Source organism: Pocillopora verrucosa, chromosome 1 (genome assembly GCF_036669915.1).
Source record: "Pocillopora verrucosa isolate sample1 chromosome 1, ASM3666991v2, whole genome shotgun sequence".
Classification (NCBI taxonomy): Eukaryota; Metazoa; Cnidaria; class Anthozoa; order Scleractinia; family Pocilloporidae; genus Pocillopora; species Pocillopora verrucosa.
This window is the reverse complement of record NC_089312.1, coordinates 12,598,157-12,612,558: the sequence shown is the minus strand read 5'-3', so window position 1 is coordinate 12,612,558 and position 14,402 is coordinate 12,598,157. Positions and strand designations below refer to the sequence as shown.

Here is a 14,402-nt window from a genome sequence, read left to right as displayed (position 1 = left end):
ATGTATGTATGTATTAACATCAATATTACTACCAATATGATATGATGATTTTTTTTCTTTCTTGTGAACTGGAAAATGGGGAGGATCCAAGAGCATCTGATCAAATGAAAAAGTCAAACGAAACAAATGAGCCCAAAGATTCCCAAAAATCCCAGAAAATATGTAATCGATCGCTCTATCATGAACTATGAACTGCTGCAGAATTCACCATGAATTCTATGGATGCTAAAAGAGTGACTTAAGACAAAGCCCCGTCAAACATTTTTCCAAAATGGGAACCAGTTACGCCAATCAATTCATAGGTTTTATCGAACACCGCTTTTTCAGTCAATACAATTGCTACATTGACGACTTCATCGGCACTACGGCCACTCTACCAGAGATGAGCTCACTCAATTTATAACTGCCGTCAATTCCTTTCACCCGGCTCTGAAATATACCTAGGAAATATCCGAAACTTCTTTGGCTTTTCTAGACATCAAAATTTCAATCAAAGGCAACGTTCTATGCCCTAGGGTTTGCTACAAACCTACAGACTCACACAGTTACTTGTTGTACTCATCTACGCATCAATCACACCTTAAGAACTCCATACCTTTTCACAGTTTCTTAGAATTCATCGTATATGTTGTGACAACTCAGTTTTTTTTGGAAAAAATGAGGTAATGCGCCAGGTTTTCGATAAGTAGCTATCCCGTTTCTGTCGTTCAAGCGGGCCACTGTCACCGGCCAACAAATTGATCGACAGTAAGCGCTACATGACAAACGGCACAGAAGGAAAATATCGATCGCACTCCATTCACTCTCACATTTCACCCTCACAACCACGTAGTTAAATCTACCATTCTAAAAAACTTTAAATTACTTCAAAACTATTCAGTGACTGGTACTATCTTTTCGCCACCTCCAATAATTTAATTCAAACGTAACAAAAACATAGGTAGATAGATCCCTTAAGATCACTGATCACTTCGCGTGCACCTAGACCAATGTCATCTATTGCATAACTTGTACTTGCAAAAATTTATACATTGGTGAAACAGGAAGACGAAAAGATGACCAATTCCGTGAACACCTTAGCGAAGTAGAAAGAAACGACAAGGACGCATTCAAACCAGTCGCTACACGCTTTAATCTCCCTAATCATACAAAGCAGCATATGGCAGTTTGTGGCCTTTCCCTTCATCTAGGTAGTTCGGAAAGCCTCAAAACTATAGAACAAAAATTTATCTTTGAAATCGGCACTCTCCACCCCTAAGGTATCAAACGCGCGCTTTTCATTCAACTAATTTATTCTTGTTTTCTCGTCGCCTAATTCCCACCATGGGCGTAGCTCCATTTTCTGCATATAACACACACACACCCACCATTCCTCCATTCGCTCTGACGAAGGGCTAACGCTCGAAACGTCAACTCTGAAACTCTTTACGGTTGCCAATTTACGTCATCAACTTCGTTGATAATACTAAATTACCCAGTTATACTCTCCCACCGACGCAGCACCAGATTCTTTAGAAACTTATCCCCTTTATTCACCCGACAAACATAGTCAAGCAGAAGGGAGCCGGCTTTGAAGGCTTAAGACGCCTACCGTTCCAAGTCTGAGTGAAGAAAATACCTGTCTCCCTATGATCCCCCTAACTGGTGCTAAATCAAAAACCTTGTGAATCGCAGATCCGATTTCCTAAAATACTGCCAGCCTCGGGGAGAAGTTTGGCAAATCCACTCTGGCCTTCAGTTGACCAGCACAGCTGGAGGTATGCCAACTGTGCTGTCCGGGTCGTTTATCGGTTTAGTGATGCCTACTTTGTCAGCCAGTTGGTGGCATCGCTGCTCATGCTTTACTTTGAACACAGCAGTGCAAGCAATAAAAGGATGCGAAAAGCAGATGAGGACCAACGCATCGCTGACTGCAAAATTCTCAGAAGTAAACCAGATGTTCTCGATTCCTGGACTATCCTGGGGTCCAGGAAATACTTATCGCCGCGAGTGAGATTTAAAATGAAGTAATTATCCTGTCTAACACACCATAGAGTTAGCTTAGAATCCAGGATCGTTAGTTCAGTTTTTTAAAAAAAACTTTTCAAGGTTCGATCTAGTTTTTATTCATAACCCAGGATCTTAGCTCAAATTCTACAAATTCTGTTGTGAAAATCCGCGACAAGGTCTACATAAAAAAAGAAACGATTACAAAAGCAACAGCCAAGTTGGATACCTAAAAAAATGAGGGTTCATATAACTTGAAAGTCGGTTTTCGAGCAAAAGTTCAGAGTGGGTTTCCTGTGAGAATCCAGTCGTTCCTTGATTATACTTGGTGCCCGCATCAGTGTGGTCGGCTTTCACTGACTTCTAAAGAAACCCTGGGCATCATAAAGTACCAGTCCTATCGCAACAACGGCAACCACCAAGGGGATGACACACTGCAGATCCGCAAAATATTTTGATGCGTTTCAAATTAACAATAAATTTCACGGTTGACGAAGCATAAATTAATAACTTAGATGCTTTGCTAAGTTTGTCGATCTCGTATTTTCTTGCTTATTTCGTTAGAAAAGTTTGAGAGGGGAAAAATAGGACGGTAGAAATTACAGAAATTCCCGCATGCAATTATTTATTACAAGACCAACGGAAGGAAAAAGTAATGAAGTGTTGGACACGCCCCTTGATTTTTACCCCCCTCACAAGATTAAGGCATTAACACCTATGTAAATTATCCAGGAAAACGCGCTATTCCTCGAATAAAAACACTGATAGTGCTAATAGGCTAAAAAGGGGGAAATAACACAACTTCGCGTCTCTAAAAATTCGTGCATTGAATCAAGCGGCGAAACGCCTCTTTGGGTAAAAGTTGAGATAAAGTCCTTGAAAGCAAGTTTGCTCATGATACTGTTCAAGCTCGACTAAGTCGAGCTCTTTTTCTGCTTTCTTTTTCTCTTAGTTAATTCACCATAATTGAAAATAGCAGCTCCCACAGATCTGTAGTTTTCCTTCAGATTTTCCCCCATTGAGAGCCCAAAAAAATCATTGTTGCGTGGACTCGCTTTTCGTCTTTTTCTAATAGTCTCCTTCGTAGACGTCTTTCAAGTACGTCACTTCTATCGATAAAGGGTGAGCACCTTGGTAAAACGGCTGAAGTTTGTTCACTAGTGAAAAAGACGCTGTTTGAGATTGTGTCTGCCATTCTATCAGCGTCGCCAAATACGATGTTTGTGGGCGCACAAGATCGACCTGTTGAGATGAACCGTTCATTTAATTTGTCAGCAGAAAGGTAATTGATATTGACTTGTGTAATTTCACGGGGGTCAGACGTTAAACAGTTTTCAAACTCAGTCGACACTACAGTTTACGTTCTCACGAGCAAATTCTTCTCATGCGTTCTTTTTAGGGTGTTGATAGGAAGCGGCGACGCTGACAAAATTTTTCATGGCAGATACCTGTAAAAAATGAGGTATTTCTTTTATCACTGTGGGAACTTTTTAGTAAGAAAGGTTTTGATTGTCATACTGGTTAACAGTGTCATTCAAAAATGGTGATTAGCCTTCAATTTACTAACAACGCTTCCTGTTTCAGAAAGGCGCGAAGACCGGACGCAATAAATTTTGGGAGCATTCGTTGGATGTAAGCACTGGACGAAACGCTTTTTCATCGTATAGGGATGTTACTCTTCAACAAGAAGATATTACCATTCTCCAACACAAATGGAGTCTGTTGCTTCGAGCAACTGGAAATAGATAAAGACGGATGGGATGAGAACATTAAAAAACCGAAATTTAGCTTATAACTGAGGAAGTTTTAAGGTGACCACGAAATTGATCTGCAGACCATTGTGTCTAAAGAACAAAAAAAAAAAACCCAAAAAAACACGTTGGCCATATAAACTTGCCTTAAATGCGATTCCGAAGACTGTCTTTGTCCTTCATACATCACTGCAATCATTTTAAACGCTTAAAAAACCTCCCTTCTTGATCAGTTTCAATTTTTACGAAGTAAAGCGGAATCCTTGCGCAAAACCTACCTAACCTTGATTTGACGAGAACAAATACCTCCTGAACCGGCATTATTAGGTGGGGTAAATTTATGTTAATGATGAGTTTGTCACCACGACAAATTTGGCTCGAGGAAAGAAAGCCCTTAGTCGTCAGGGCTAGAAGTGTGAAAATTGCTTTGTTCGCGAATGTATTTTTATACTTCCGAAAACACTTTCATAACGTCTATCTCTATGTTTCAAGCTGTCAATATCTCGCTTTTTCACATCGTGCAGCAAAACTTTACGACCTACTGACATGAGACAGCGAAACAATTTCTGCGTATTACAGGGTCAAATCATTGATCCTCTTATCAATTTCTCCTACTTTAGCACAGCAGCATATCTAATAAAACTTAATTCTCATTTTCATCTTGTTCAAAAGTCACCCTGGTTACGCAATTTACGTCTTTATTTCATGCTACCGTCAAATTTTCTTCAGCTGCCCCTCCGTTAAAAACCTGGACCAATGGAAATGCACATCTTTCGGTCCAATTGCTAGAAATTACCCACTCCCCAAGTTTTTAGTTCAAATTCTATAAGAAAGAATTAAAATACTCACTAACAATGCAGATGTAACTAAATGAGTCATATCTTTTTTAAGGATTCAAACCTTTGCAGTGCACTGGGGAAAAAACACGACAGCATGGGAAATTTTTTTTTCTATAAAACGATTTTGAATTTTAAAGATTTTTGTTGAATAGAAGAAATATTTATCAATTACAGCCTCTAAAGAAGAGCATTCTTTTTCTAGACTTCTTGACTTTGAAATTCAATTTTCAAAAATAAACGAATCGGAGAAGATTAAAGGGGACATTAATCATTGTTAATGGTATTAAAAGCAGTCGTTCGTCTACAGTTTGTACAGATGTCTACAACATTGCCTGCTAACTACAGCTGATATAACGGTTTTTACCAGCTAGGTTAAAAAACAAAAGAAATAGAATATTTTTTTAAAGGAACTGTCAAAGGCTTGTTTTGCTAAATTATACTACAACCAATTAGCAAATGGATTTCAAGAGCCGTTTTAACGCACGGAATGCTGAAGACACTGAGCGAGCAAACATGGAGCCACGCGAAGCGGGTCCTAATAGCTTTCGTTTTAAAATGTCACAAATTTTAGGAGCTTAATAGGGTCGTCGCTAACTCTGGGTAAAGAATGCGGGCAATGCATGTCAAATTGTGGCAACAAAGAGAATGCTCTCTAAGGTGCGTGTTTCTTTGGGATATCGCGTCAATGAAAAGACAAAAGGCGAAATTAATTAGGAGATTTTAGAGATAATTTTTCTTTGGGCGCGTGATAACACTATAGAGTAGTTTTTCCATTCGTGTAACCTAATCCGCATAAAGAAACACGCATATCATTTCGCGTTTTTCAAAGGAAAATAACAGGACCGTATGGTCTAAAAGCTGTTGACTCAAAAACTCGTGTTTTGCGAGATAATTGCTCAAACCACTTATATACAAATGTGATTTGGCAGCTTCTAAAATGTTGTCTTTGTCCTAACAAGGTTACTGTGATAGCGTTGACAGTTTAATTCAATTTATCTTCGGTATCCAACTTTGACGGGCTGTCGCGCTAATTGAATTACTCCATGCGCTCTCGAAAGCTGATTGGTCGTTGGGTTAGGTAAATACTTTAATTAATTAGTCATCAATTTCGCACAAGCTGTATAATTTAATTGACGCATCCGCAGGCTGGGTGAATACTCAGAGGTGGCTTGTGCTCGGTGGGTTACGAATCAAAGGCTCGCGGCGCTACAGAGCTACCTCTCCTTCTTTTACTGTGCCACGAGATATCAAACCATCATTTGTCTACGCTTCGACCGGCTTTCACTAAAAGATACTATTCACAATGGAGACGCACAGGAATGGGAATGATTCGTCTTCTGTAGGCGAGGACAACTTCAATGAGAGAAACTCAGGACATGGTGACAAAACCACCAATAACAGAGTGTTGCCATTCTCTATCGAAGCAATTCTTAGCGCCCCGCATCCGAAGAAACATTCACCAGTTACAAGGAAAGTGCCTCATTGGTCATCACAAGGAACCTCTATGGAATCACCTCCAGCTATTTTAACTCTGGAGGACTTTACAAGTAGTAATTTACCGGACGATAAATCTAAAGAACCAGAAACCGCCGAAATAGGTGAGATTTAACTCCTGGCGTTATTTACCTCACAGGCAAAAGCCACGAAGCTTTAGTACGAGTATTAGATTAAAAAAATCTATTTCTTTCCTTCTAGTAAACACGTCTTGAAATTTCAACCGTTTAGCGCCACAAATCTGCTTGCGCAGCCTTGAACAAATACTCAGTGACCCTGAAGCAATTTTGAAGCAATCGAAAGCTAGTTTCAGCATTGGTGTTTACTTACGATTTGCATAACTCAAGCGTGCTTATTTTCTTTTCCCTGCTTTTTTTTCTATTCCTTCAACAAAGCGACTTTTTGTGTGTTAGATAAAATTCAGTAGCGTGATTAATGATATGATGCCCTTACCATCTTATAGCTTCAAGAAACCTTCAGCAAAAGCTGATGGCATTTCAAGCAAGACTAAACGCCAGAAAACGGAGAAAAGCGAGGACTTGCTTTACGAATCAACAGATATTTGAGCTTGAGAGACGATTTGTGTACCAGAAGTACCTATCTCCTTCAGACAGAGACGAAATTGCGCACTCTCTGGGAATTTCTGGTGCACAAGTAATCACATGGTTCCAGAACAGAAGGGCGAAATTTCGCCGGGATCTTGAGGAGCTCAAAAGCGACGTTCAAGCAGCGAAAATTATGGACAATAAGCAAGTGAGCCGATTGTGCAAACGTTTGGAAATTTAATGTCTCACAAGGTGGTTCAATTGACACATACAGGTTTCTTCCGGCACTCTGCAGTCTTACATGTGTATAATCCACCTAATACAACACAAGTAAGCGTTCACTTTGTATACGCTTTTCGAGAATCCGTTTTCTTCAATACCTGCATTTTCCCTAACGGACACCTGAAATTTGACAGATGAATTTTCTGCCTCAAGTACGGAAATTTTTTTATTTAAAAGCGACTCTCTCCTATCAGAGATTAGAGAGACTACTCGTTGAGTTTGTAGTGGATGGCTTGCGTCTCTTTTGTTGGCCTTTTTAATGAATCTGTTGAAGAAATCTGCTTAAATAACATGATTTGTCTCAAGGTTAAATACTCTGGTTAGACTGTGCCGGCCGCATTCATAAATCACTGAATGCAGTGACACATCTAAAGTAAGATGCTAAATGAACGATAAATCAACTGGCTGTCTACTTATCAAACTTCACTGAGTCGGTCGGCTTTACTGTCGAATAAAAGGTCAGGGACAAGCTCCGGATATTGCGTTTTAAAATTCTTGCGTGGTTTAAAATTGAATTGCCTGCTTTTCGTTTGCTTTCTTCCACTCGAATTTGATTGGTTTATCAATGAATAATTTCCTTAAATCTAGCATGCGTACTCTATGCAAGACGGTGTCAAAAGATAAAACAGGAAAACAGGAAACCAGAGCATCGTTCATAGCTAAAATTACGAAGGGTTGTAAATATTACATATTTGTCAAGTTTAGCTGTTGGTGTACATGGAAATAAATAACACATAGATAAAAATTTTGTTTAATCCATTGTCACTTCCAGAGGATATTTCAAGATTTATTTACTGAGTTAGTTTTTTCAAAGCAAACTAGCATATGATAAGTATTTTCTTTTAGGACCACGATTCAAGAGGAGAGAAGGTCTGTGAACAGACTCCTCTGTCACAATTAGATTTTCCTCGCATCACTTATGTATTCTTACAGTCTAAATTCAAATGAAAGCACATAACTAAAAAAAACCAAGCCAAATTTGGTAGAAAAGAGCACCACTGACTTATTGAACCGAATGAAATTATGCCAACTTTCTCGTGTTATCTTCTTACGGCAGATTGCATATCGGTCGGGTAAGATGAATCAAATGTGACCAATACCTTTCAAAATGATTTATAAACTTAGAAGGTGCGAAACTATTCATCTACGTCAAAGAGCTGAAGATTGGCAATCAAGCTTTTATCTCTTTAAGCTGTGATGGATTGTTTCAGGGAGGAACTCGTGAGAAAGGTTGATAAATGAGTGTTTTTCTTGCGGTGAGTAGTTGTTTCGAAAGCAACTCTTTCAATAATTGTGCATTCTAGTTTTAGAATTCAGAAGCCAAACTGAGTAATCATATCATTTCTTACTGAGTATCAAAAGCTTGTTTTTCGGTGATCAATTATATTGTTCAAAGAACGAGTGCATTGTGGAGGCGGTTTAAAAAGTCCAAATTCCTTGAGTTGCTATCAAAAGCGAGGCAGTATTACTCAACCTCCATTGAATTCATGAATCTCCCAGTTACCTGCTTTGGCTCTTTTGGCTCATTCATTTCTTTTTCACCTACATAGCAAGATGATAAATGTAACAACCATTCTGGGTTTAACTCCTGTTGTAAAACAACTTCAGCTGACCCTTTCTAGCTTCGATTGTGACGCCAAAACTCAAAACCTCGAGGAGTTGGGAACTTCGGATTATGGGACAATAGCCTTTTCGGGTGTGGAGCCAAGAAACACAATACATCTCATTTCGACACTCGTATACGACACTTGCAGTGATTTATGGCGCTATGAAATTTAGCGGCGACACAATAGTCCCCCATAAAGCTTAAAGCAGTTACTTGCCAAAGGTTAATGTTGAGCCGAATATGTCGACAATCAAACATCGCTTCTTCCTCTGCTAACAAGGATTATTCTTACAACCGCTAAAGTTAGAACCGAATAGACTGGCGTGTGAAATGCGAGGTCTCGCGGAAGCGTTTAAACCTAAGATTATCACTTATAGGTCGCTTTAGCTGCTTTGCTTTGAATTCTCCGTGTGTCGGGATTCCTGTTTGAAGAGGCATCACGCATCACATCGTAATATTTATTGCTCAGAAAAAGAGATTCTCACCAAATATAAACAACACAGCGATAAAGGGAAACTGGAGCCTTCAGTTTATTTATTTCATGAATCTGTAACAACAAGAAACTGCCCTCAAAACTTACTGTACAAACCGTTTCGGGAAAACTGATAAGAGATAATACCTTGCAATACATTAAAACTTTAACTATTGAGAGGCAAATTGTGATTTTTCTTCCATCGGATCAAATTGGTTACATTCTAACATTTTGGGAATATGGATTTCAGAGGTGGAATGTGCTGAAAATGAACTGGAATTCAGCAGGAACACAATAGAAAAACAATCATTATTGCGACAGATATTCAAAGGGATTTGGTAAAATTCAGGCAGAGGAATGTGTATTCGAACACGGACGTAGGAATTTATCACAATGCTTTCTTGACAAGGTTTAGAATTATCCTTAGTGTGCATTCATTTAGAAGCAAAGCACAAGAAATACACAGCAATGTTTATTACATAGCCATACCACAGCTCAGCAGTGAAAGGCAGTGTGGTCCAAAATGATGAGTGATGTCAGCTTAATTCTTAAATCCGTAAAACTAATAAAGATCTTTTAGAAGAGCAAATTCCTTCGATCACAATCAGGAGTCGACTGACTTACCAACCTGGGGTGGGGCATACTCTTATCAATCTCTTACTAAGCTACGCTAACAACCTCGTGAAATTTCACGAACGTACTCCGAAAAAGTATGCCTCAGGCTTCGACACCATTAAAGGGTATTCTTTCTTTATAGGTGTTTGGCAATCTGTTATAGGAAGGAAGGTAACGTGATTGGAAACGGTTCTTTAGGCGTGGGACTTCTCAGTAAACATGTTTTTGGTCTTAACCGCCATTCACTGATTGAAAGCAAATTTTTTCGAGTAAAAATCGAAGGAAACTTGAGATGTATCAGAGTCGGCATCGGGAGCCAAACAGCGCTTCTTTCTGAAACTAGACCGTAAGATTGATTTAGTTAAAGGATGTGGCAAAATAATGATGACAATACAGTGACAAGAGGAAAAACAATTGGGCAAAATAAAATCCGATAGAAATACAAAGAGGGAAAAATCTCCAACTTGAAAGTCAAAACACCCGAAAACACCAATTTCTCCAGAAAATTGCGTTAAACATCAAGAAAAACCTCCTTAACAAAATAAACTCCACAAAGAACGCAATGATATTTAGTTGTGTTAACTTGACAGGGGAAAAGTTATCTTTTGATCGGATACATCAATCTTAGAGGTCGACATAAGGTCTACGAGCCCCCCTTAAAATGAACTGAGATGTCTGCATCAATCAGATAAAGAAGGACCTTATGGACTGTATACCCTCCCTAACACTGAGCAATTGGGACATGACGGATGTGTTTTGGTTTTCAAAGTGTCTCCAGGTCTGTTGCATGCACTGCCTGGCTTCGGCGGATTTGTGTTTTGGCTGATCAAAAACAGATATCATAAACAAAATGACAAGAGTTTCTAAATCAGACCTCTGAGATTCCGGTTAAATTGATACTGCGTGCGTATGTTTTCCTTTTTTCTCAGCTAAGTTAAGCTTCGACTGCAACGAAAACAATAAACAGATCGTAATACAAAGTTCAGCTTTAATGCAGTAAACATCGAGCTATTTAAACAATTGTTCAATCTTGAGCGTTGACCCATTTTAAGTTTTATCAACTTAAAAGATGTTGCATGAAGCTTTATTATGCTTTCTGCGCAAACGAAAATAATTATTTAGGACTATTTTGAAAATCTAGGAAGTTTGGCTTATCTTAAACCGCACCCAACTCGTAGAAAGGCCAAACTGAGGATATGAAATTTGCCGCATGTGATCATTGTACAAAGTTCCGTAAATATCAATTACTAATTAGTGTGCAATGCACAGCTTTGGTTTGTTTCCTGTAAGTGATAAACATTCGATGACCCTAATTTCCTTCAAAACTTTCTTTGCGTGTATATTCAGTGCATACCGTCGGGTAGAATTTGAGTTTTTATGATAACACGTCATTCATTTGCTAAGTACCTCCGACGTTGAAATAACCAATGTAACACAAGATGGTTTTGAGAAGTGTTCTTACACTGCATCAACTTTAGTCTCCTTTTACGGTTTCATTCCTAAAACCCTGAGTTCATGAGAAATCCACTTTGCAATGAAGAATAGTTGATGCTTATCTAAACAATTTTTATTCCCAAATGTAGTACACAAACTTTTGTCTTTAAAGAAAACTTTGATTTTTTTTCCTTTATTTGGAGAATTTATTGGAAAACAAATTTGGAAACGATAGGAGCTGAATGGTTACAGATGCTCCAAGGTGAGATTTAGTATGATCTCTAGTTCCTTTAGAAAAAGGACAAACTCTTTGAGGTAAGCAGAAAAAAAAACTGGGTTACTTACGGATCCTTAAGAAGCTTTCCAAACCATGGGGCGCACCTTAAATATAACTTAAATCTATTTTCATAGAGTGAAAAATGCGCTTACATCTTGTGACAACAATTATTGTAATTCTGTGGTCAACTATGGGGGTCTACACACGAACAAATAGAGAACGATTGTAATTAGAGAAAAAATGACTAGAATTATAAAGAGCACCCATCTTAGTGATCGCCTGTTCACTCATGAAGCTCTTACGGAATCTTGACCACGACCTCAGTTCTTAATCTCTTGAAAAGTTACTGTTGTTAGTTAAAAGAAATAAGGCATTTTCTCACTCAGATCACACAGTAAGAGGTATGCACACCTAATTAATTTTACTGAAGCTATGACAGTAATTAGATAATTCTTCCGGTGGTGGACGTAATCGTATTATCCCGGCATTTGATATCAGTTATCTGAGACTACAGCTGGCGCCTCTGTAGTACTGTGGTTTGCTAAAGTAGCTCGGCTGTCATCAAAATCGACAGGGGTATCAATCCAAAACAATGACTGTCTGTACGGCTTTATTTGCTCAGACAAAGTTCAATCGTCATTAGCTTCCGTGAAATTAATAAGTGTCGTCGGCCTGTTGAGATTTTAGGGGCAAAGTACGTGACTATGTATTCTGCCATTCAAGCACGCCCAAAAAAGTCAAATAAAAAGTAAATGGGTCGAAGATAATTGTTCGAAAAAACTTCTTCTGCTCGAGAACACTGAATTGTTGAAAAAGAAACCAAAAAAAGACAAATCAGACTTGAGCGCCATGGAACGCGACAAACGAGCGTCAGTGAAAACAAGCTAGGTATACCTCTCTAAAGGTAATCCTAAAAAAAAAATTGCCCAGACAGCTAATGAAATATGAAATAGTAGACATAGTATAAGTAGCTTGATCAAAACAAGGTCTGAATTTCTCGGGTTACTCGCCTGCCGGTGATGAGTCTCATAACGCGATGAGATGTGGATCGGTCTATGCTAACGATTTTGTGGAAAGGAAAGACAACCATTCATCTTAAATCCATCTAGTTATCGATTCCACCAGTCATTTATTCAATTATTAACCATTCATTCACTCCGTTTATTTATTTATATATTTAATAATTTGCTCATTCACATGGCGAACAGTTAGTCGGGGTAAACATCATGACTCGTTTCCAACGTTAGTCTCATCATCAGATCGATCAAAACGTGATGTGCTGTTCACAAGGCCGCGGTAGAAGGTTGTAACACCTACCCTCCCACCACCGACAACAAGTAATTTCCTTTTCAGCCATTAGAAAGCGTGCGATAACAGTGATAACGTTTCGGGTTCCAAAGAGCAACATTGCCTTTGAAAGATTTTCAAATGGGCAACATATTTTGTTTCAGAGGTCACCATTTCGAATAAAGCATCCTCATCTGGCAGTTAAATTATGCGGAAAATTCTCCCTCTCCTTCATTACATTTCTAGGCGACCTGTTTGAACAATTAGAAGTTTCATGGCGGAGAACCCTCTCTTGCACATGGGAAATGCCAAGCTGAAGAAAAGCGTTTTATGGTGTAGGATTAAGAACAGCCACATTACATTATATATATAACTATTTTTTTCGTTTCTGGTATCCTATTTGTCTTGCAAGTAAGATTTCTGTTACCGATTTTTTTCAAATTTCTTTCGAATTTGTCTCCTTCTTCGTCGTAATCTCTCTTGGCTGGCCTGCTGCGCTGAGTAGCCTGCGTAGCTAGCGGTTCACGGTACGCCATTTGAAATGAAGCTACGAAAGGCCTGCAACAGAAAAAAAAAAAAAAAGGAATAAGCTCCTTTGCTCGTTTTCACGGCTTCATCGCTTTCATTTTCATCCCAGTCGAGCGCAACTTGGTAAACATGTTCGCGGGCTCTTTTTTTCATGCAAAGACTTAACGAATAAGGTCGATAAGGATATAGCTTAAATTAGCTTAATCAAACTGACCACGAAACGTAATGCTCGGCTCCTTTCTCAGTGGGAAGGTCTGATTCGAATAATGCAAGCAACGCCCCCACTTCTTTCACTTACGGCTTCCCTTGCCTAAGTTTTGTAAAAACTTATAAAAGCCCAGTTTAAGGGATTGTGGGATTCTGCCCGCAGATGTCTTTATTACCATACCCATTTTACCACCTGCAACTTACGCTAGGCATCTTGCCATAACTTGTTTAAGTTTGGCTTGTAGAAGGTAGTGAATAAACTGGTAATAAACGTTAGAAAATTATATCAGAAAAGCATGTCAGGGACTTTATCTACTACTTTTCGTTTTACGGACAGGTTTAGGGTAATACTGTAATATAAAGCAGATACAAGGCTTTGCTCATCTTTGGATGTATTGGCAATAAGTAAACACTTAATCATAACATAAATTATGCATTCTTTGAACGTCTTGTCGAATTGAGTTCAGTATGATGTGGCCAAAAGTACAAGTTATCAATTTGTTCATGAAATTTTTTTCACTGAACGCATATCATAGGCCAAACATTTGATGTTGTAAAAGATGATATGTTTTAGATATTGACAGTGAACCCAATATTTGACCATCCATTAAGTATTGAAATACTTTTCGATTGCTGATTAGTATCTCCACTGCCAAATAGGACATTTTTATTGCCTCTAAAGCGACACGATGCCACTCGAATTACGTTTCAATTTTGTTTTTGACGTTTTAAAAACAACATCTTTCCGAAAAGAAAGAATAAAAAGTTCCTCCTCAAGATGCAAAAAAGCAAGAGTCGTGGATGCTTATATGGTAAAATTTTCATTGATACACCATTCTTACATCCAAGTATCCTCGGCCCTAGGGAGGTTTTAAAGAAGTAAAATAAATTTTTGATTCAACATGTAGGAAGTATATCATCAGCGTTTTTTTTATGCACAAAAGTCTGTTTCTGTGGCTCCAATTGGTAAATTATTTAGACAGTCGACCGCATAATTATTTAGATCGATGACGGGCGCCCAGCGGAGGAGGTTGAACAGCGCAATTGCATGTTTTTAGCTGAACTCTCCACCAAGGACG

At 38.6% G+C, this 14,402-nt stretch overlaps 1 protein-coding gene across 1 annotated transcript; it reads left to right on the top strand.

Moving 5' to 3' along the window:
* Positions 1 to 5,733: 5,733 nt before the first annotated feature.
* LOC131770300 (transcription factor LBX2) lies at positions 5,734 to 7,620 on the top strand. Its single transcript, XM_059086016.2, has 2 exons — positions 5,734 to 6,174; positions 6,534 to 7,620. Exons 1-2 carry the CDS (start codon positions 5,880 to 5,882, stop codon positions 6,854 to 6,856), a joined length of 618 nt encoding a protein of 205 aa, XP_058941999.1. The 5' UTR covers positions 5,734 to 5,879; the 3' UTR covers positions 6,857 to 7,620.
* Positions 7,621 to 14,402: the final 6,782 nt, after the last annotated feature.

Excerpts from the sequence above, each read along its gene's own strand:
- LOC131770300 (XM_059086016.2), top strand. The coding sequence starts at position 5,880 with ATGGAGACGCACAGGAATGGGAATGATTCGTCTTCTGTAGGCGAGGAC. Across the intron at positions 6,175-6,533 it reads ACCAGAAACCGCCGAAATAG|CTTCAAGAAACCTTCAGCAA; the intron begins GTGAGATTTAAC and ends ACCATCTTATAG.